Consider the following 23,168-nt stretch of genomic DNA (forward strand, 5'->3'; position numbering starts at 1 on the left):
TGAGAAAATCACCTGCCCTTCTTCAGGTGACTGATACCAGAAATGGCCTCACTATCAGATAAGGTCCCACACAAAGATTGTGGCTTCATCTTTATTAGTCCCTTATTATCCCCATAGTGTAAAAGAACAACACACCCACAGTATTCACTTAACAGGATCTAACAAGCATAAGTCATAGGCAGGTGTTCCCTCAAGGAAATTACCATGAACAAGATGGAGACGACGTTTATCAGGTAACCTGGGAAACGATCTCTCCAGCTCAGCTTATCTTCATCATCATCCTGGGAAGAAACAGGAGAGTAGAGAAAATCAGAAGGCATAAATAACAGATAATCATTCTTTCTTGGTTTGCATAAGCTTGCATATCATTAATTACTCATCATTCTATATAGGTATTTTTCTAGTCTCCAATGACTTACCTTCCATATTAACAGCAGCTCTACTAATTTTGTGATTTCTAGACAGCCTGAAAAAACTATGGCAAAAAGAGGACAAGATTTGAGTTCAATCTCATTCTGGGCTGAAGTTTTCAAAAGTTCAACCACTCATCAGCTGCATGATCTTGAATGTCTCTTCACTTTTCTGACTCTATCTTTTTATCACAAGTGGGCACAATTGCAACACTTGTCTTGCCTACCACACAGGATGGTTTTGTTTTATTTTAATGAGCAACATGTGAACATGGTAAAGCAATGGACATAGGACATATACAACCCAACCACAGGGCGACATCCTAAAACAGACCATTCTTTCAATAAAACATCAACCATAAGTCCTAGTACATGTACAAATTACCCACAATTTTTGTTCTTTAAATAACCTTTATGTGCTATCATTTGTTTACCCCAAAATGATGGTGCTCTCTCCTGATCACAGATGCAGACATTTCTAGCTTAGCAGCTTAAGTCAATGCCTTGCAGTTAGTCTGGCTGAGAACCCTACCTTTTCCCCTCAGACTGGGTCCAGTGCACCCAGAAGGCTGCCCTCTGGGACAACCGTATGTCTGACCGGAGTCCTTTGGCTTACTCTGACCACCCTCATGGGGTTGGGTGATGTCAACAAGGTATGTATGAATGATAAAAATCCCTGCAAATTAACTGCCATGTAACTTTAGTCCAGGCACTTGCTTTTTCTGAGCTGCTCTTCTATAAAGTGAGGATTGATACAGTTTTGTTCTGAAGACCATTTGAAGCCATGTTTGTAAAGATGCTCTGAAAATGGCAAAGCACTCTGCTGGTGAGGTAGGAGTCCTGCCCTTCTGCAATGTGTCTGAATCAAACTCAGTGAGTGAATGTTCCAGGGCCCCTTCTCTAGTCTCTCTCCCTCCTCACCACTATTTCAGAACACACCTGGTTTGGCTCTAGCAACAGTGCCATCTAGCCTTTGAAAGCTTGTACTGTAGGCCAAGGGCCTTCTTGGCCTAAAAGACATCTTTCTAAAAACCTTTGTGCATCCACTGTGTGCAGACCTTGTTGGCAGGAATGGTGAAAGACAGAAGAAAGTGGATTTGACCACTGCCCCTGGGGACCTCACAGTCTAAGAAAGCAGAAGTGACACCCACATACCAAAAGCTTCAGGAAGCACTTGACGGTGTGGGAGCGAGGATTATACTGGGCATGAGCCTGTGGGATACTTGAGGAAAGAAATGACATGTTTTTCTTACTGCATGTCTGGAGCTGAGCACAGGGTTGAGCTGGCTTAATAAACACGGTAGACATGAGTGTTAAGGCTGAAGTCATTTAATAATTAGCACTTTCATTTTACAGATGGTATAAACAAGGGATACTCAGTTTTTTCATAGACCTCATGATAAAATCGGGGCTCTAAACTTCTAGCCCAGCAGATTTTCCATCACACAATTGAGAATAAGGTAACTACAGGTTGTGAGCGCTCTGGATGAGTGACAGCATATGAGTCTATTTCTATGAAGACTGGGATACTCATCCATATTCTTCTACCTTAGGCCAACATCAAAAGGGAGTCACACTTCTTTCTTTTTCTTCAGTATTAATTCTTAGTTTTTTACTCCCACTAGTGCTATTTGGCTGTTAGATTCTGATAAGGAAAACTGAAGATGGGCTGGTGGATAACAGCCCTCGGTAGGGATTCTGCAAAGAAAAGGAGTGTGTGGCAGGGCTCTTCCTGAGGTCTCCCTCATCATAATGAAAGTTTTGATGATTCTTTGACTCCTTCTCTGTACTCTGGCCTAGAGTAAAGGAGTTCTGCCTTACAACCCAGCAAGCCAGATGTGTTCTGAAATACCAGTGATGAGTAGAAAAGAAGAAACTCTGGTTCATAGGTTCCATGTTGCCAGTTCCTCTGGCAGGGGATTCCCAAGTGAGGAATGGAGCAAGAAGAGGTAGAAAAGCCTGCGCCTGGCCCCTGAGATGAAGGGAGGGGCGAGAAACACCTGGTCAGTAAGGGTGAGACTGGGTTCAGAGTAACCCTCAGGGCTGCGTTGGACATTCCAGGAAGAAATAGGGGTAAGGGAGGTAGGAGCAGAGGTGCAGAAAATATGGCCCAAGATGACATGGGCTCAAATAAATAAGCACAACTGGAGAGGATGACTAATAATCCTGTGACCGAATCAGGCATCTGAGATGGTTTTGGTTAAGGTTTCCTGCCAAGTGGTTGTCCACCTTTATCAGGTCAGGGACCAAGAGGGATTAGATGTCTTTGGACCAGTCTATACCCTGCAGTGACAACTCCATCCTGAAAAATCAGTTTTGGTTCCGTGCCACTCAACAAACAAGGTCTGAGCACCTTGGAGGGCTGGGCCATCTGTGCTGGATACTGAGGACACAGTGAGGAGAAGACTAGCCCTGCCCAGAAGGAGCTCAGAAACCACCGTGGAAACAAAAGGATCTCAGTGCTAACCTTGGCAAGGAAGGTGGCATGACTAGTTTGCAAGAAAATGAGACAACTAAAAAGCAATTGACTTGGTTGTCCTCTCAAAGCAACTATCTTCAAGAAAAATACTCATTTTGACATAGATGTTCTAGCATTTGTTGACAAGTCATCCCCTCTCATGTTTACATTGATGAGCCCTTTTTTTCTGGAAGTCATAGTTTCCATCTCATACATTGAGACACTATCCAAACATAAGAGGCCAAGGGAAACACAAAGATTACCAACTGCCTTCCAAGCTCCCAAAATTACTGGGAAAGATGACAGTGAAAACAGCAGATTTTACATATAATAACTGGTTCTGATAGAAGAAGCTAGTTAAAAGTTTCCACTCACTGGCACATTAAAGATGTGAAGATTGTCATTCTTCATTGAATGACATGGGGCACCATGTCATTAATGTAACTACACTCTGCATAATCATCACATAGAAAGCCTGCGGGATAATGAAAAGAGAAGTAGCCTTGAGACCAGAACACCCAAGTTTAGCACTTGGCTCTGATATTAACCAGTGAAGTAAACTTGGGGAATTTCCAGGGCCTTAGTTTCCTCATCTGTAATTATATTCCTTATCTGTAATATGTAAATGATAAATTATCATGCATTTTATATGAATTAGCCAACATATGGAGCCGGCCACACTGGCACACCTGCACACACAGGTAGGTGAGAATTCTTAGTGTCTCTCTCCTTTTAAAACAGAAATGACAACACTTGTCCCACCTAAGTGATGGAGGTATTGTGCAGATCATGCATGAATGCCTGTGAGAGAGCTTTGTAAACTGCAAGGTGTCACACAAAAGTAAGGTCTAGTCAGCTTCATGGTTGTATCAGAAGCAGGTGATTAGGAAGCACTTAGCTAATGTCCCCACTGTCAAGACATGAGCCTAACTGTCATCTGTGTCTATGTCTTTGTCTCTATTGTCCTGTTTCTGTCCTTGGACTATGCCCCATTCCAAGCCTCCAACAGCAAGAAGCACAGTGATATTCACATTAAGTCATGGAACTGCTCTTTTGAAAATATTTATATTCAGAATATATATTCTTCATACTATCTTTGAAGTTTTTCTGTATATATGTGCATACACACACAAACACACATAATTCACACCCAGTTTTCCCTATTACATTGTATGGATATGTTTTTCATAATCAATAAATAAATATTTAAGTTATTATTAACTAAAGTTCATACTTTATTTGTATTTTCTAAACTTTTACCCACTGGCCTTTTTCTGTTCCAGGATCCTGTCCAAACACTACATTTAGTCATCATGTCTCTTTAGGATCCTCCAGACTACACAGTTTCTCAGACTTTCCTTGTTGTTGATGACCTTAACCATTTTGAGGAGTACTTACTGGTCAGGTATATTGTAGAATGTTTCTCCATATGAATTTGTCTGAAGTTTTTCCCATGATTAGACTGAAGCTGTAAGTTGTGGGGAAGGAAGACCACAGAGGCAAAGTGCCATTTTCACCCCTTCATATCAAGGATACAGGCAATAATATACCTCTCAGTATGATGTTACCCTTGATCGCTTAGTGGAGGTAGTGCTTTTGTCAGGTTTCCCTGATCCACAGTTACTCTCTTTCTCCTGTCCATACTTTATTTAGAAGGAAGTCACTATATGCAGTCCATATTTACTCTACCTCCTTGAATGAGTAGTGTCTGCAGATTCCCCTAAGATTCAATCCCAATTTTTATATTTTGGATTTGCTTAAAGCAGGGCTATAGGGAAGAGATGCTCACTCATACCAGTGTTAAGCCAATAAAGATTGAAGACGATAAGCCCCTAGTGATCAGTAGGCATCCTGCTTGGAACAGGACTGGACTTGGGAATGAAAGGAAGCAGGCTGTGGTCCTCTTTATTTGGGAAAGCCAACAAGAGGCAGAAAGCTGAGCACAGTCATCATCACTAGTAGCTCTTCATCATCATCAGCCTCCACTACCTCCAACTAAAAACAAGCAGGTCAAGAATAGATAGGGTCAGACTGGTTTCTATTAAGATCTTCATACATTAAGTCTATGTTCCAACAAATATTTTAGGGGCAGTGTCAAGGAGAGGGAAGAACAGTGGATTTGGAAATTAATTAATATAATATAATATAATATAATATAATATAATATAATATAATATAATATAATATAATATAATATAATATAATATAATATAAATATAAATATAAATATAATAAAGAGGTAGAGACCAGGAATAAAAGCTGTCTCTACCTCTTTATTAGCTGAGCAAGCTTGGGCATATTATCTAATCTATCCCTGCCCTTACATCCTCATCTCTACTGGGATGACTGGCAAACCTGCCTTACTAAGCACTCAGTGGGTATATGTGATAGTACTTAGAAACTTACAAGTTTTGTATAATTGTGAGTTATTATTACTACTCCTGTTTCTTCTATAAAAGTGTTCATTAAACCTCAACTGGGTACCCAGCACTGTGCCTGTGCTATGCCCTGGGATGCGCAGAAGAATAGCTCACATTCTTTGCCCTTAAGGAATGCCCTAACTACTAGAAGAAACTGAGAAAGATGAACACAAATTATGACATGATATGACATATGTCATGAGAACATGGAGGAGGGAGTGACTACCTGCCTAGGGGAATAAGGGATGACTTCATATGTAAGGGATCATTTCACTTGTGACTGAAGGATAAGAGTTTTCTAGGATGGAAGAGAAATGAATGTATTCCAGAGAAAATGCTCTGCCCCAAAGCACTGTGCTATCATATCATACAGCACTATCAAGTGGTTCACAGTAAACAGAGGGTAGAGTGTTTGCAGACAGCAGCAGGGTTCCTGACAGGGTAAGGTTAAATCCAAATTGGAAAGAGCACACACGACCCTACTAGCTCTTTTTCACACCCCCCACAACCCCCCCCCCAAAAAAAAACCAGCCACCTGACCACACTTTGGAAACCACACTCAAACCATTTCCTTTTTGCTGGGTATTGCCATTCACCTGTAAACACACTGAACAATAAGAGCTGCTAGTTTTTAATTGCCTTAGATATTTCCCATTTAGTTCTTGCAATAACCCTGGAAGTTATGATTATTATCCTCATTCTGTACCTGGGGGAAGGAAGTGAGCTCCAGAAGATTAATACACTTGGCCACAAGCTAATAAGTTGCAGCTCTGGAATCGATATGATCCTATGTGATGCTCTCTCTCCTGGATTCAGTCATCTAAAAAATAAGTGGACCAAAGAGCGGCGACAGCATAGGAAAGAAACCAGCAGATAATAGTGCCACAAATGTCCAGGGAGGGAAGTGTCAAGAAGTAGACATGGGTTTTCTTGAGGAGAGAGCAAGTAAGTTGATAGCAACAAAGTATCCATTTGCATTTGGCATGAGAGTTACCTGCAACCTCTGAGACAGTTTCAAAGGAATAATGGAAGCAAAACCAAGACTGCAGATGATGAGAAAGTAGACGGCAGGTGAGAGAAGAGGGCTGCTGTAGTTTGCTTTCTTAAGAAGTTGGAAGGAATAAAGGGTTGGGGCAGAGTTTAATACTAACACTTCCCCACTCAAAACCCTCTTCCTGGCTAAAATCTTGGCTTTTTTTGATCACACACCTGTTAAGGCAAATCTTTTATCACCAGCTCAGGGGTCTCGACTGGTCTCCAAACTCATTCGTCCAACTTCTTAGTGGACATCTTCAGTGGAATTTCCCAAGTTCAACATGGCCCAGAAGAATGAATCATCTTACCCTTTAAACCTTCTTCTTATTCTTTTACATTCCTTAACTCAGTGAACTGAACCACACCCCTTTGAGCAGACAAAGCCTGAAACCGAGGCATTCACTTGGGCTACTTCCTCCCTCACTCACTTCAGTCAGCCTCCAGCCCTACAGAGCTTATCTCCTCAAACATTCTCCTCATCTGTCACTCCTTCCACTTGCCACTGCCAGTACCCATGCCATAGTTCAGACTCTGAACCTCTCCATCCTTATTTCCCTCCACTTCAACTGATAATTTTCTTGTCTGTCCTCACAAACTGTCAGTTCCAGTATTGCAGGCGCCATGTTTGATTCATCTCCATGTATCTGGTGTTTAAGCACAGTGTCAAGTACATGGTATAAGCTCAATAAATGTTTGTGTAATCAACATGTCTCCTATCAGGTTCATGGACCTCAACTCTGAAAACGATCTTGGTGACACTTCACCAGTCTCACCTGGGTCTCTGTGGCAGGGGGCAAGCAGGGCATGGCCTCAACACTGGTAGAATTCATGAGGCCAATGGTAGGTGGGAATCAGATTGAAAGTTCTTCACCCCTTGCTGAAGCACACTTTGTCTGCCTTGATTTCTTGAGCCAGGGGATCCAATCATTACAGTAGGTGGAGGTCTTCTATCAACCTGGAGGTGTCTGCCCCACTCCCCAGGGTCCAGGCAACACTATGGAGAACCATGGGTGGGGAGGGTTGGTAGTGCCTGAGTAGGGTTTCTGAGGGAAATCAGAACAACTTGGGTGAATCGGGGATGGTGAAATTGCATGAGAGATGGGAAGTGGTCCAGACAGGGGCCTTATGGAAGAGTAAGATTGGGAGGCTGACTTAAAACAAGGGTTAGATGGAAAGCTAAAGAAAAGTCTTGATCTAGGTTTAATCATGTCTGAGTAAGGGTCAACAAGGGTCAAAATGACAGGGAAACCCCAAGTTCAATTTGGGCAATGCTTCCTATGGGGCAGATCCAGGGGCCATTCTTCCTGTTCCAAAGCCACCCAATCATCTACTGTGTCCTTGAGCTGCCATTCTGGTCCCACTCACTCTCAGACACAGCAGGTCAGTGCTCTCTTTGCTGGGCAAGCATTCAAGCCCTCTCACAAATAACACTCTAGGAACAGAGATCCTATCTACCAATTTCACCATCTTCTCTCTCTCTCTTTAGTTCTCTCCTAAAATAGCTCCTCCTCCTTCATAGCCTTCATGGCCTGACCAGAAGCATGAGGCCAGTATTGGACCATGTGTGCATATCCCTCCCTTCACTGAACCCAAGATCCCCCACAGCATCTATTACCATCATGTAAGCCCCCAGAATGGTCTTGGTCTTTACAGCTCAAGCACACACAGCCTCTCAGGCTGAGCTTCTAGGTCCTGCCCCTCAGCACTATGCACTGGCCCATGATGACCCCCCAAGTCATTTAGAGATAAAGACTTAGTAACAGAGCCCCAGTCTAGGAGGATTGAGGCAGTCACGTGGCATAGCACCTAAGTCTACAGGCTGAAGCCCAGGGCAGAAGGCAGTATAATTTGTGGCTAAAATGGAAAACATTGTTTATTCTTCCCATTGCTTGGTTTTCCCAGCAGGCACACAGAAAGTCAGACTCTGGCTCCCTGTCTCCCACCCTGAGGTCCAGCCTGCTTACTCGGCTGCCTCTGGTTCCCCAGACGGCTTGCTGCTTTACTTTGTCTGTTTCCCAGGGGACTGCCCTGGCCCTTCTGTGTTCCAGTACTGGGCTCAGCTTCTCTCCCTCCTTTACTCTAAACTACACTGTTCTACTGTGTGCTCCTCCTGGATTCCAACTGCAGGCAGGCCCTCCCCACTCACTAGTACTGCACGTCTAAATCCTTAACATATAAACTTACCTAGAGTATCACACAAGGCCTTAAGTCAAATGACCACGGACTTAGAATACATTTAAAGCCTGTGCCATGGTCTTCAAAGCTTGACAAGATCTGGGCTCTAGCTCCTTTCAAACTTCATTTCCTACCATTCAACCCCTTGCTTACTCTATTTCAGCCACACTGGCTTCTTTCCTGTTCGCTGAACACACCAAGCTGGTTTCTGCTTCAAGACCTTTCTTTTATAAGATTCCTCTCCTATCTCTTTTCCCAGCTGGGCTCTCTTCTCACTCTTCTGTGCTTAGTTCCGGCATCATTTTTGGTGAGGTCTTTCCCAATGTCCCAGCCATGCCCTGGACCTTATTATTCTCTAAAACAGCACATCACTATCTGAAGTTATCTGTTTATCTATCTCCTAAATCTGGTTCTACATGACTGTTTATATCTATTCCCTCTGTAACATTATGATGCTCTAAAAAGGTATCCACACCTTACTGTGCTGAGTGAGGGGAAGGTGGGGGTGGGGGGGATTGGGATTGGGAAGTAGGCCCTCAGCCCTGGGAAAGGAAAGAAGAATTGATGGCTCAGCCCTAGGAGATGCTCAGGCCATGCAGAAGACAAGCTGCTGCTGCACAAAGGTGAGATTGGAATGGCACAGACAGGCCAATGTCATGACTCCCACATGAGTCAATTGTCGAAATCTCTTAGGTGACTTTTCAAAATATGCTGATTTCTGGCTCTGCCTCAGGTCTACTAAATCAGAATCCTCGTGGTGACAGGATCTGTTTTTGCAAATGCTTCACAGGCACTACTGTGGATCAGCCCAATTTGGGAAATACCATTCTACAAGACTCAGCCCTCTCTGACTGTTTTTCCTCCAGGGCCTATATTCCTGTGGCTTGTCCCTGTGTGAACAGATATTCTGAGAGGCGCTCACACGGTGGAAACAAGCTTGGAGACAATTCCCTCATGCACAGTGTCCACACAGAATAAGTCACATCAGCTGCACTGCTGGCCCAGCCCACTTGCCAACTGGCTGCCATCCACACTCCTTCCCCTGCCTTTCCCCCAACGGCAAGCTGACTGCAGTAGGCCTAGAACAGGCACTGATCAAACTGGAGTCCAGGGACGAATTTCAGACCTGCTCAGTAGCTCACAAACTAAGAAGGGCAAGAACTGAAAATGACTCGCTGGCCTGGTCACGGACTGTGCTTGGGAATCCAGCAGCTGAGGCACAGTTTGATGTTTCAAACCATTTGTTTGATATGTCAGAGAAGGCCCAGACGGCATCTGATGATCTTCCTTAATTTATACAGTTACCTTGAATTTTGTGAATGTTTTGGGCTTTAAAATTTCCCACTATGCACAGAGCACCGTAACAGGCTCTACATTAAGAAGGAGGTGGTCACTGCCCTCCACTCAAAAACAGCCGCGTCAGACTTCTCGGTGTGAAAAATGGCATTTGGAAATACGTTGGTAACTTTTATTTAAACATTGTTCCCTTTGAAATATTTCATGTGCACATGAATAAATAATGAATCTTGCCAACATCCATGTGTTCTGGTCAGAAGAGTAAGGTCACTTTGTTCATTGGTTTGTTAACAGTATCAGTCACTGCTGGCCTCCACCCAAGGATGGAGCCGTCCCTGTTACACCACAGTTAGACAATACACATCTAAAACAGTGTTTGTTTTTAACTAGGAGAAACAATTTTCAGCAATTTGCAGCAACAGTAAACTGGTAAAAAGACACTGCAATTAACTTTCATTGTGGTATTTTGTAACACTGGCTCCTTCAGCATGGGATGTTTGTTTGTTGGCTTGGCTTCAGATTTTGTTCTCTTATAGACAACAGTGGTTAGTTGCTGTTCCTCTTCATTAAAAACAAGGGCCAGAACAAATGGGAAGGGACCCTAGCAAGGAAAACTGGGTAGGAGAAGCAAAAGCACTTCCTAGATCTTCTTCAAATTGGGATCATGGTCAAGGGAGGCATCTTCCATTAGGCTTCAGGAGAACAGAGTCTCCTAAGCCGGCCCTGGAACTTGCTGTTGACATACTTAGGCCACTGTAACACATACGATTCAGTAATCTGTTCTAAAATTCACTAGTGACCTGACTGGTGTGGTTCAGTGGATTGAGCACTGGCCTGCAAATCAAAGAGCTGCCGGTTGGATTCCCAGTCAGGGCACATGTCTTGGTTGCCAGCCAGGTCCCCAGCAGGGGACGTGTAAGAGGCAACCACACAGCGATGTGTCTCTCCCTCTCTTTCTCCCTCCTTTCCCCTCTCTCTAAAAATAAATAAACAAAATATTTAAAATAAATAAGTAAAATTAGTGAAGTGATCCATAAAAGGGATCCTCCTTCCTGTGTGAACTGTAGGTGAGGTGAGATCCTGTCCAGCCACTCATGTCTTTTCTTTGGGTTTGCTGAGCAAGACTTGGCTCTGTCCTACTGTGCTGAGAACATCCTGGACAAATGCAGAGAGAGGGGTGGAGCCAAAAAGAGGAAAACAAATCCATGAGGAGGAGGAAATGGAAGAGAAAGGGAGAGGATGGTTGCTCTGTAGCTGAATGTGCAGGTACTCTCTGCCCGACTATCTCCTTTGTTACTGCTGGCCTGCAGGGCCCAGGATAAGGCTCTGCACTCAGAGGGCCACTGAGCAGACTAAGAACATGCAGGTCCCAGCATGGAAGGGTGGACTGGGCCAACTCCATGAATGTTCAAAACCCATAGCAGCTGCTGTGTGTGATTACCTACCACGTCACATGGCAAGAAAGGGAAGACCTGGCGAGTCCAAACTCCTATCCCGATGCTAATGGCAGAACCCACTGTGCTGCTGGAGCTCCCAGACCACATCTCGTTCCACTCTCCAGACTCTGACCATGTCACCAGTTCTGCTGTCACGGTTGAGTTCAGAGGATTTATTTCTGACACTCAAGATGGGTTAAGATACATTAATAAAGTGATGGGGTCAGACCTGCCTCAACAACGGAGAAGAGGCACTGACAAGTTCTTTTACGATGATTTTATAAGCATCTCCCATGTTCCAGATCCTGTGCTGTGGTCTCTGGGCTCCAGGGCTCTCGGTGTCATGAGAGAGACAGCTGGGCAGCAGTTACAGTGAAGGGAAGTGGTTGCTGTGGAGGCATGGTGGAGGAGCTCCTAACTTTTATGTCTTTGGAAAAGATTCAGGAAAATTCAGGCATGAGTCTTTGCTTACACATGCACATGTGTGTGAGCATAAGTGTGTGAATACTCACGCACACTTACAGACACACAAACTCATACTTAATGATCTGGGCGTGCCCCAGAACAACTACTTAGCTACAGCAGTGGCCCAAGACTGATTGTTCCATCCATCCATCCTTTAGTTCATGCTTACTACATTACAAGAACTGTTTAAGATTCCTTACATATCTGATCTTATTTATCTCTCAAAATAGCTATATGAGAGAAATTATTAGTTTCATATTATACATGAGGAAATTAATACCCAAGAAGGTTAGTTATGTGACTAGAGTTACACCAGTAAGTGCTGAGCTGGGATTTTAACCCAGATCTAAATAATTCCAGCCTCCCCCTCCTTTTAATTCTCTTTTGCATTCTTTACACTGTGTTCCTCAGAAAACTGGATTTTCCAGGTATTCACAGATGCTCTACATGCACAATCTCTCTCTCTTTTAGGAAATCTAATATGCTAATACATATTAGAGGCTCCAAGAAGACCTGTAGTATCTCCATTTAATCCTCCATTCACAGACTCAAGTGATTATGCAAGCTCTGTGGTAGCCAGCGACCCAGTTTTGTGGCAGTTTGAGCAAAGTTGCTTTACCCCCTTACCTGATCTGGAATCACCACACAGAGTTTCTGCCCCCTTCTTCAGCCAGCAAAGGGCAAGGTGCTTTCTTCTTCAGCCAGCAAATAATGATTTGACCTTAAATCAATCAGTAATCTTGCATCTCAGTGCTGTTCTCCTTGCACAGGCCCCTCACCCCTGTTTTCTCTCTGAGCTGCAGCATGCCGCCATGAAATGCAGAGGATTTACTACATTGCCATGAAGTGCAAAGGAGTCACAAGAACTAACGGAAGTGATGGGTGCGGTCTGCAAGTTAGCATTGAGCACATGCTAGAACTCTCTCATACCGTCTCTCGGCTCTGAGTCTTAAACTGGCCTTGGCCCAGGACGAGGGCCCATGTTCCTGGTTATTCTAGTCTTATACCTCAGTTCAACAGCCTCACTTTCTACCCTTGGTTTCTCAATCCCCAGCTTCAGAATTAAGGAAAATAGCTAGCTGTATTTATTTTCCTAGTTCCTCTTTTCATCTGTCTCATAGTTCTCTTCCTGCAAAAAAGAGACACTGGCAGGACCAACCAAGACATGAGCACCCCATGCCCAGAAGGGATTTTACTCACGCCCAAGAGAGAAAGAGAGATTGGCCCTGCCTCTCCCCACAAGGAGCCAGGAACCAGAAGCCAAGGGAGACACAGTGGTGTGCTCGCCTGGGGGAACCCCCTCCAGTCTGCAGCCTGTCTCACATTCCCGTCTCCATCCCTGACCCAAGGAGTCAACATACATCATCTCTTTGCATTTGAGGCCCTGACTCACTGCATGGTTGGGACACGACTGCCAGGGAATCTGCAGCCTCAGCTGCTCCAGCCAGGCTCCCTTCATCTGCACCGCAGGGTACAGCCGCCTCCCTGTGTCACCAGCTACAGGATTTTTTTTTCCAGTGAGCTCAAGTCATCCCAAATGCTTACCCCCAGATGCTTAACCCCCAGGGGTCACTGGAGTTGGGCCCCAGAACATGTACAGGGCATCCTTTTTCTTAATGAACAAAATGCACAGGTTAACATGAGCTTGCTCTCTCCTGGGTTTCAACACCATTCATCCACCTCCAGGCCCTGGGCGAAGGGCAGCCAGGGCTCCCTGGGATTCCACACAGGCCAGGTCAGAATTTATGGACAATGCATTACATTTTGATTGCTTCTGATACAGAAACAGAATAGTGATGATCAAAGCTGAGAAAGAAAAAGAAAATCTAACTCCCTGAGAACTGTAGGCAACCTGGAAGAAAGCTACCAAGGCAATAAATGCCTGATAGAAATGAGATTTCCTTCCCTTCTTCTCCTTTCTTTCCATTCTCATTCACCATGTAGTCAATAAATATTGATAGGTGAGAAGGAGGGGAACACAAAAGGAGGAAAAGGAATCTCCCTGCCTGGGGACGTCCTTGCTGTCCTCTCCTCTCACTCCTTCCGCACAGGAAAACAGGCAGTTACCCCAGGGCTGCCTACAGCGGAGCGCTCACCATGAACACAGCTTTGTGTTGAGGAAGATCTCGTGAAATTAGGTTCTAGCCTCAGCTCTGCAATTCATTTGCTTTTTGACTTTTCATAAGCCAAAAGGAAAAAATGTTTAAATTTCTCATTACCAAATTTTAGTTTGAAACAGTAAAGGATTCTCAGAGCTATCCTCATTACTACATCCATCGCCTTTCCTCCCCCCAGGCTTCCCACTCCCCCGGAAGCTGGCCACTGATAACATTTTCCAATGGAGACTCTCCAGTGGTTATGTAGTAAAGAAATAACCTTAACCAAATCAAGGTCTGGCCCTTGCTCTCGGCTACCAGGAAGTGATCTCTAGGCCCTTCAAACGGTCTACTGATGGGAGTGTCCTCAGTTGCTTGGGGCACTTGGCCACCAAACAGTCTAAAGACCCCACCACACAATGTGATATGATGGGGTCTTTAGTCCCCGTGGTATCATCTCTACCCCCAGATTGGCTGAAGACTAAAGGTCAGCCATACAGGATCAAGCCCCAGTAAAAACTGTATAGACACCAAAGTTCAGGGATGTTTTCCTGGTTGGCAATAATTTGTGGCTATATCAATTGTTACACAATGATGCTGAGAAAGTGACACTGTCCCAACTCTATGGGGATAGGACACTGTAAGACCTTTGTCTGATACTTTCTTGGACTTCATCCTCTGTACTTCTTCCCTCAGCTGGTTTCAACCATATCCTTTCCCTGCAATAAACTGTACTGTATGTACAACAGCTTTCAGTAAGTTCTTGGTCCACACGAGACTGCGAACTTCCTGAGATCAGCAATTGTATCTTATACATCTTCTACTTTCTGGAGATCAAGGCAAAAAGTAATTCACTGAGTGTTTGATGGATTAAACTGGATTTGCTGATCCTTTGAAGATGGTAAGCAGTTGTGCGCTTGGATATGTGGTTATTACAGTCCCATAAACAAGTTCTCTTTAAACTGTGAGCCCACATAAAATTTTACAAGTCTCCTGTTCCTCTCTAAGAAGATATTGAAAAGGAAAAAAAAACAACACAGAGGCAACAGAGCATGGAGCCAAGAGCACACATACGGGATGTGGAAGACCTGGGTTCCAGTGGTAGCCTCACATTCCTCGTTGGCTACATCATCTTAGACAAATCGCTTGACCTAAGACTAGGTCTTCTCATCTGTAAGACTCTTCTCATCTGAAAGACTCTCAGGACTCCCTCAGACATGCCAGGAAGTAATAATGATCAAGTTCACACTACTGCAAGTTCAGATTCCAGTGATATTTTCTAAGCACCTGCTACCTGTTAGGTACTCTGCAAAGCATTCATTGCAATTGTTTCATTCTATAAGCCCTCACATTCTGGTGTTGGGGATAATAATGGGGATAATAAATGACCCAAAACTGGCTATGAGATAATAATTATTGAAGTTAGGTGAAGGAACACAAGGGTTCACTCTATTATTTCCTCCATTTTTGTGCATGTTGGAAATGTTTTAATAAAACAAGTGTTTAAAACAACCACCTTGGGCCCTGGCTGGTGTGGTTCAGTGGATTGAGCGCGGGCTGCAAACCAAAGGGTAATGGGTTTGATTCCCAGTCAGGGCACATGCCTAGGTTGCGGGCCAGGTCCCCAGTGGAGGCCATGTGAGAGGCAACGACACATTGATGCTTTTCTCTCTTTCTTCCTCCCTTCTCCTCTCTAAAAATAAATAAATAAAATCTTAAAAAACAAACAAACCCCCCAACAAACCAACCACCTTGGCAACAATGTGAGGCAGGTCTTCCTAGGCCCACTTTACTGAGAACCAAGGCGCAGAAACAAAAACCTATGTGGGTTCCACAGGATGTTAGAAGGAAAGTTGGGTCTAGGACCTGGGTTCCTACCCCCATGCAATTTCCCCCACTCCAAGCTGCCCCTCTCTGGGGAGGTGACTGCCTTGTGTGGCTGGTACTCACTCACCAGAACCTCACTGGCCCTTACAAATGTGTTCTTTGAAGGTCTAGGTTTCCTTTCAGGGAAGGTAGATCATTGCAGAAAAGTGAAGAGATAAAGGGGAAAACATCTTGTGCCTTCCTTTCCTGTTTCAGGGACCCCTTTCCACACTTCACATGAGAAATGAAAAGAATATACGGTCTCCTCAAAGTCACAGTCACCATCTGCAAACATCAGTTGACTCCCAAGGGCACTGGGCAGGCACTGTTGGAGGCTCCAAGAGTGTGTGACACACAGTCCTGCCCCCAGCAATTACCTCAAATTTGCTCACCATATTTTAAACTTTAATAGTAGACTGTATAAAGAGAAAAATATCACAGTTGTCTTCACCCTCCAAAGGATTTGCTCTAAAAGAAAGAAAGAAAGAGGTTTGCCTATTTCTTCTGCAAAGGAAGGAACTGTGTGTGTGTGTGTGTGTGTCTGCACAGAGGGGGCAGATGGAGCTGAGCAAGAAGAAGCATACTTCACAAAGGCCACTCTAGGGACATGCCCATCTGGAGCTCTGAGGCTGGCTGCAGCTTGCATTTGTTTAGAACTTCAACCCTGGGATGTATACAATTTTCCCCAAATAACCCTTGAAGGAAAAAATAACAGAGTGCAAGTGACACCAACAATACTCAAAAGCATGGAGACATATTTAACCATTTTCTTTACTATATTTGCCAGAGCCCATGTCCTAGAAATCCCTCCTACTCAGTTAAAAGGAAGTCACCAAATGGATTGTGTTTTCTCATCCCTTAATTTTTTTTTCTCAAGCTCTTGCAGCAACACATGGGTTAGCCAAACCGAAACACACCAAGGAGCTTGGAAAACATTGCCCGGTCACCTGTCCAACCTCAGAAACTACCACCGGTGCCTCTCGTGTGACATGCTGCTTCCACACATGTGCATGGCATTTCCCGAGTGTCTCAACCTGGCTGGGGGCCGGAAAGGAAAGCCCCTAAAAGTTTCCCCCATGTTTCCACCTGAAGTTCTATCTTGCTATGTAAGTCAATGAACTCCTCAAGCCATGCTTGAATTCCCCATGCACCAAGTTCTCTGTAGCATCTCTGGGTTTTTCACACAACCAAGAGACAATCAACAGAGCAAAAGCTAAACCCATGACCAGGCCCCCTCCCTCCGATCCAAGGATATGCAAAAATATATCAACTTTACGACACTGGAAAAAAAAGTGGACCCCGAGCTCTGTAATTGTGGACCACTACTGGGCATGTTGTGCTGTCAGTGCGTTCTCAGTGACTCATGCCTCGTGTCAGCAGGGACTGAGAATGACATCAGGGGCCTTGTAACGCTCCGCACTCCGTGCCTTTCTGAACACTCTTGATATGAAAAGCAGAGTCCTCGGGTTGAAGAATCAAGTTCTTTCAATAACTGCTGCCATAGGCTCATTTTCTTTCAGGTTAAGTGTAGGCCAGTGTGGAGGACCGCCCAAATGGAAGCTACCTGGTGTAAAAGAGTCAGAGAGAGAGAGTGTGTGTGTGTGTGTGTGTGTGTGTGTGTGTGTGTTGGGAGGAGCGTGTGTGCATACATGTTTGCAGAGATAAGGAAGCAAAGAAAGCAGCAGAGACCCAAGGCGCCAAAAAGCTCTGCCAAGTGACCTGGGACTAAGGAATAATGTCCACCTCAGACAAGACTCTAGACGTAAACAAGGTAAAGGTAGTATGGGAGCAATCATGATCAGAAAGAGCCAGCATCAGTATTTAGGACAGGTAATGCCCAGGTAACTTCCCGATTGGAAGTTCTGCATGTTATACCTAGATTTCAGAAAGCCTTTTTTATGGATTTTATTTTTAAGTAGGCAGTGATTTCCTATGGCTCAAAAGCCCAATGAAGCCATGGCCAGGAGTCTTCCTCCCACCTGTGTCCTCATCTGCCCAGTTCTCACTCCTACCTCTTTCCATTTTGCAGAGGCAACCACTATTATTATTTTTTTTTACTAAGTTTACAGAATGTCTTATGAATACAGAAGCAAGTACAAATGTGTGTACATGTTTGTCCATAATTCCTCTCGTTTTCACACAAAAAGAGGCACCCTACATACCCTGTTCTGTACCCTCAGCAAGGTTTTCGGGAAGAATGTGTTACCTTTATGGACAGATGACTTCATTGGGGAAGGCGGAGAAATGGGAAATGGATGGCACTGTGCAGTGGCAGGGATGTGGCCGAGGACCAGAAATGGAAGGTAGTTCTGTTGACTTTCTGTCCTGGGTCCTTCTCATTTTATCCTGTCTCGTGGGTCAGCTGGTTGTGCACACACGAGAACACTTCTGAAGTCCTGACTGTCTTCTCGGAAGCAGTCTGTCCTCTTAAGTGGTTTCAAATCTCCCCTGGCAATCTTGCACACACCACTCATTTGCTTAATAAATGCAACATGAAAGTCCCAGCCCAGCACTTGGCACATAGTAACCACTTCATAAAATAAATATTAGTTGAATATGAATGATTACTAAATTCCAATTTAATAAAACTTAGATTAAAAAGATTAGTCATAAAGAAACAAAGAACTGGCCTCTTCAGAGCCAGCCCAGTGTTGGTTTACTTTGGTAGCACAAGCTTTTCATAAGCCAGTGGTCACCTCCTACTCTCTGGCCAGAGAAGCAGAAATCATGGTTTCCTTGGTATTCATTCAATCCTCATTTTGGGGATCATGTGCATTCTTATGGTGACTTGCCTGCAATATCCAGACCTGCCCACTGATAGAGCTAAGCTGGAAGAGTAGGCAGGTCAAGTGCATGTCAAGTGACAGAGCAAGGTTTGGGGAAGTAATAAAAAGTCCTCTCCCAGGGCAACCCAGACCAACCCACTCTGATTCTCCAGGAACAACCGTCCTAGCCCTTCACTCCTAGGGGTCCTCACTCACCAGAGCAACTCTGACCTGTGATTACACTGATCTCAGAAAGTCATATTTCCTTTGTGCCTACTTCAGTCACATGCAAAAGTGGGAGATCCCCTGGAGAAGAAAATATTTACACAGAGATTCCAAAAGGGAGGGGAACTCCCTGGCAATTTGTTGCTGCTTGAGATGTAGACTACTATCACCCTCCACTCACCAGCGTAGAGCACCATAAATTTGCTGTAGCTAATGGGCAAAGAAAAGGAGAGAAAAGCAATACTACTGTGGGCAGGCAACTTTCTGAATTAATCTGCAAGGCAGACATCTTTTCTGGGCCACCAGAGAATCTAAGTTCAAGTCCCCAAACCGTGAACTGGGCTCCCATCCTAAAATTTTCCTTAGGGAGACAACACAGTCATTACCGTCACATAAAAATGTCAACCCTCCCCACACAGAACCCTGGGACATCTCTCCCCACCAACCAGAACTGGAGGTATTTGAGAGCTTCGGCAAGCAGCACTGTCTCAAATACAGGAAACGGCTTCAGGAGGCTCCCTCCAGTGTCGCAGCCCCGGTTGACTGTGGGGACCAGCTCTCCCTAGAAGAAGTCCCCCTGGAAAAAGTGCAGCACTCCGCTGAGACAAAGTGCTTCTTCTGTTGGCAGCTGCCCGCCACTGCCACCACACTTCAGGTAGACCACGTTGAGGGTAGTGGTAAGCAGTGCTGGACTTAAATCCCAGCTATACCACTTAATTCTAGGTCATTATTTCAGCCTCAGTTTCCTCATCTGTAAACCTCTGCCTCTTGGGGGAGTTATAAGGAATAAATGAAGTTATCACTGCAAATTTTGTAGCAGAGTATCTTGTAGGTTGTTAGTGCTGGATAAATATTACTTATTTTATCATCATTAGATGGCTCTTCAGAACCCATAGCTTCTGTTCAGAAATCTGTAATTTATGCCCCACCACTACCACCCCCACTGCCTACTGCATCAGGCTTGAACTCTGCTCACCGGTTTTTAATTCCCTCCCTTCAGGCTTTCTCCTTCATTGTATTCCCGTCCTATTTCCTTTTTTTCCTCATCAGCCATCTTCCACTCCCAAATACTGCCTGCTAGCTCTTTTTCTCTAATAATAATAACCATGTCATCACAATAATAATAGTGGCAGTCTGCAGGTGACATTCACAAGTGCTTGGGCACTGAAAAGGACACTGTATGCCTTCTCACTCAATTTTCATCATACTCATGTCACTTGCTCACGACAGCCCTGTGTGATGGGAGTCAGTGCTCCAGCTTTAAAGCTGAGGGATGGAAGGTCGAGTAGCCCAAGGTCACTCTGAAACCTTACTAGAATGTAAGCTCCATGAGAGTGGAGGGTTGCCTGTTGTTACCACTCTTGCGTCCCCCAAACCTAGAAGAGTCCCTGGCCCTCAATAAATATTAGTTGAATAAGTGAATGAGTGAGTGAATGAATCAGTGGATGCATGGATGGGAGGGTGGGTGGACAGATGGATGAATGTAATTGAGAAACTGGAGTTTGAGCCTAGATCAGTGAGACTCCACAGCCGGATATGACACTCTTATGCTGCTGTGTGTATGTAAGTCCAATCTATCCTCATAAAACCTGCCTCTTTCAAAGTTTTCAGCTACCTTTTTATTATCCATCATTTTCTATTATGGTCCCACAACATGCAAAGTCTCCACCATACATATAGCACTGATGAAACTCTCTGAGGGCAGGGACTACTTAGTCTCAGTCTTGGCTTAAATCAGACACTTAAGAAACACCTCCTGGTTGTCTGGCTTATTTTAGAAGAAAGTGTGATAGTCATCACCTCCTCTGGCCCCCATACCACCAAACCCTAGTCTTTCTTGTGGGAAAGAGAAAGTAAACTGAGCCTCACTCTTCACGCTTTTCAAGGAGGAGCCACCCTCGCCCTTGGCCACCTGATCTAATGTCTTACCCCTGGCAGGGTCAGTTCTTACATCTGCTATAACTGGGAGTCAGGACGCCTGGTCCCAAGTCCCAGCTGTATTGGTAGAGGCTATAAGAACTTCTCCATTCTGGGACCCAGTTTTCTTGTCTGTAAAATAAAGTCTCCATGACCTCTACATTCTCATCTGTCTTGGCTATCTGTGCAGTTCATGTGCTCACCCTGTCCTCAGGGCCACAGAGAGTAGGACAGATCTACTTCTGGTTGAACAGACCTCCTAAGTGGGGTTGGGGGGGGGGGGAATTTCACATCCCACCTCTCCTCATTCTGTAATTAGCCCTGTGATTTCTCTCCAGACCCTTCTTTGAGAAGGTGCTCCTGTATCTAAAGCCGTATCACTTCTACTTCTATGCACCATTCTGCTGCCTTTCCTCATCAGGGCCTCTCCCTACATGAGTGAGCAGCATGGAGTTAAGGGGCGGGGCAAGAAGAAAGCAGGGTGCTTAGCAAGAGCCACCAGTGACCTCTCCTAAAGGAGAAGAAGCTCTCTAAGCACCTGGATACCACAGTAAGAAATACACTTAGGAAAGGTGTCAATCGCAGCACGATCTCACAAATGTATAGCAAGAAATAAGAACACTCAATCATGGCTCGGCCAAGAGACAAGGGTGCTGGACAACTGCCTCATGTACACAGGGGATGAAAACAAAAAGATACCACTCTCTTTAGTTTTAGAAGTACCCTGCAGAAATCAGGTCACAAAATATTTGGTCCATCCCGTTTTATTTATGCAACAGACACACAAATGCACACAAAGAGAAGAAAACAGACCATGATGTTAACGATGACCACTTTACAAAATGATTGTTCTTTGCTTTTTAGAAAATAATATATTTGTTGTTCCAAAATTTTCCGCAGTAAACCAGGATTGTTTTGTAAAGAGAAAAAATAGTACGTTATTTTTAAATGCCCCTCGTTCCAAAATTTTGAAAATAAAAATGCTAAAAATAAAAGGTTGGTTCTTTTTTTTAAGGTACTGCAAAGCAAAAGAAACTTGAAAAGAAGAAAACATGTGAGCTGCAGGCACTTGAGAAGAGACAGAGCTTCTCAGGACAGAGGAGAGGCATGGTGCAGGAAAAGGAAGAGGCTCCAGGAGATGTTTGGGGGAAGCAGGGTGGTGCTGGGAAGGCCCTGGCACCCCTGGAAAGGAGAATAAGATGTGGAAGACAAACCTGTTCCTGCAGAAGTCAGACCTACAGGAGATAAGCAAGAATGCAAATCAGTATGCACTAAAAGGGAACAAGATCAGAATTTAAATTGAGGAATTTCAAGAAGGTATTCTCCATTTATTATTTAGTTACCATTTTATTATTTATTATCTAGGATCCTGTTAGTATCCTTGTGGATCTGGTGTCCACTCCTGAGGAAGAAGAAACCTCACAGCATCCGTGATCTCTCCCGTCCCTCCTCTTTTCCCCCTTTAGCAATAGTTGACTTTGCAGAAAGGGGAACAATAGACTTTCCCTTTTGTTCTGTGGGGGGCTCCCCAGAGTCCCCCAGAGTTCTGGAGGGGCTCCTCCTGGTTAAGTTCCCCAGGTGGGTACACTGGGGATCTTCTCTGTATTGTCCCCTCCTCTGAAATGCAGAGGTCATGAGAGTCCCGCCAAGCTTTATCCCTCATGACGCCATTATGCCACCCACATAGTCCTACCCATGGTCTCTCCCAGGACTAGGAGCTGGGGAAGGCTTGGCTACCAAAACGAGAGGCAAAGACCACCACGGAGGATCTGCATCTTTCCAAGGTATTTCATTGCTGGAAAGAAAGAAGGAACACTTGCCATATCTTCCCTTCAATGGGAAATAGGATCCTCTTCCCTGCAGCTCTTCCTTCCAGGAAGGCAGCAGCAATAGCCCTAGACAGCCTCTCCTTCTCCCTCTTGGAATGTTGAAGGGGGTGTGAGCAGTGCAGAAAGCGAAGAGGCATTTCAGAATGAATGAAAGGTCATGAAAACAAATCAGCACACTGTGCATGAGATCAGCAGGAGTGAAGATCAGAAAGAGGAAGGGGAGAAAACCCACCACAAGTAGAGTGAGACTCTGGGCACATGGCTTTCCTCCCTGAAGCCATCAAACACCTGAGGCCTTGATGTGACCTGGCTCCTTGCTGAAAAGCTTCACTTTCCAGTCTCAGTGCAGTGGTAGTGACCCCTGGATAATTGAAGCTGGCAGATTTTGACGTGTGTTTCCTGGGGCTGGCCTTGAAGATGCTCTGATGCTAATTTAGAAAGACTCTCAGATTGGAACACTGGATGCATAGGTTGATCCCTATACCTCCACCAGATGCGACAGGATAGTTTATGTTAGGAATTCTGAAGGGCTGTCCAACCAGAGCCCTGGACTGGTGCCTGGAAGTTGGCTCCAAGCCCACCCTTGCTTGAGCCAAAATCCTCAGGACACCAACTGAGTGGTGAGGGTATCTCTGGGCTCTGGGTTAGGGAGCCAAGTCATCAGTCCCCTCTCTGCCAAAGCAAAGACTGGCACATCTGTGACTATAACCTCTGTATAAAAAGACATATTAAGGTTAACACAGAGAACTGAGGTTAAATCTGTCCAAGAGACTTA

The 23,168-nt window shown here is 44.7% G+C and overlaps 1 protein-coding gene across 1 annotated transcript in view; it reads right to left on the minus strand.

Moving 5' to 3' along the window:
- The window catches only part of ANO2 (anoctamin 2), a 318,842-nt gene that overhangs the window by 80,924 nt on the left and 214,750 nt on the right, over positions 1 to 23,168 (minus strand). Inside the window, exon 15 of the mRNA XM_053662202.1 lies at positions 204 to 281. Coding sequence (XP_053518177.1) covers positions 204 to 281 — 78 coding nt within the window. The remainder of the gene's footprint in view (positions 1 to 203; positions 282 to 23,168) is intronic.

The sequence above is a fragment of the Artibeus jamaicensis genome, unplaced genomic scaffold (assembly GCF_021234435.1).
Source record: "Artibeus jamaicensis isolate MK-2021 breed Jamaican fruit bat unplaced genomic scaffold, CSHL_Jam_final contig_233, whole genome shotgun sequence".
NCBI lineage: Eukaryota > Metazoa > Chordata > Mammalia > Chiroptera > Phyllostomidae > Artibeus > Artibeus jamaicensis.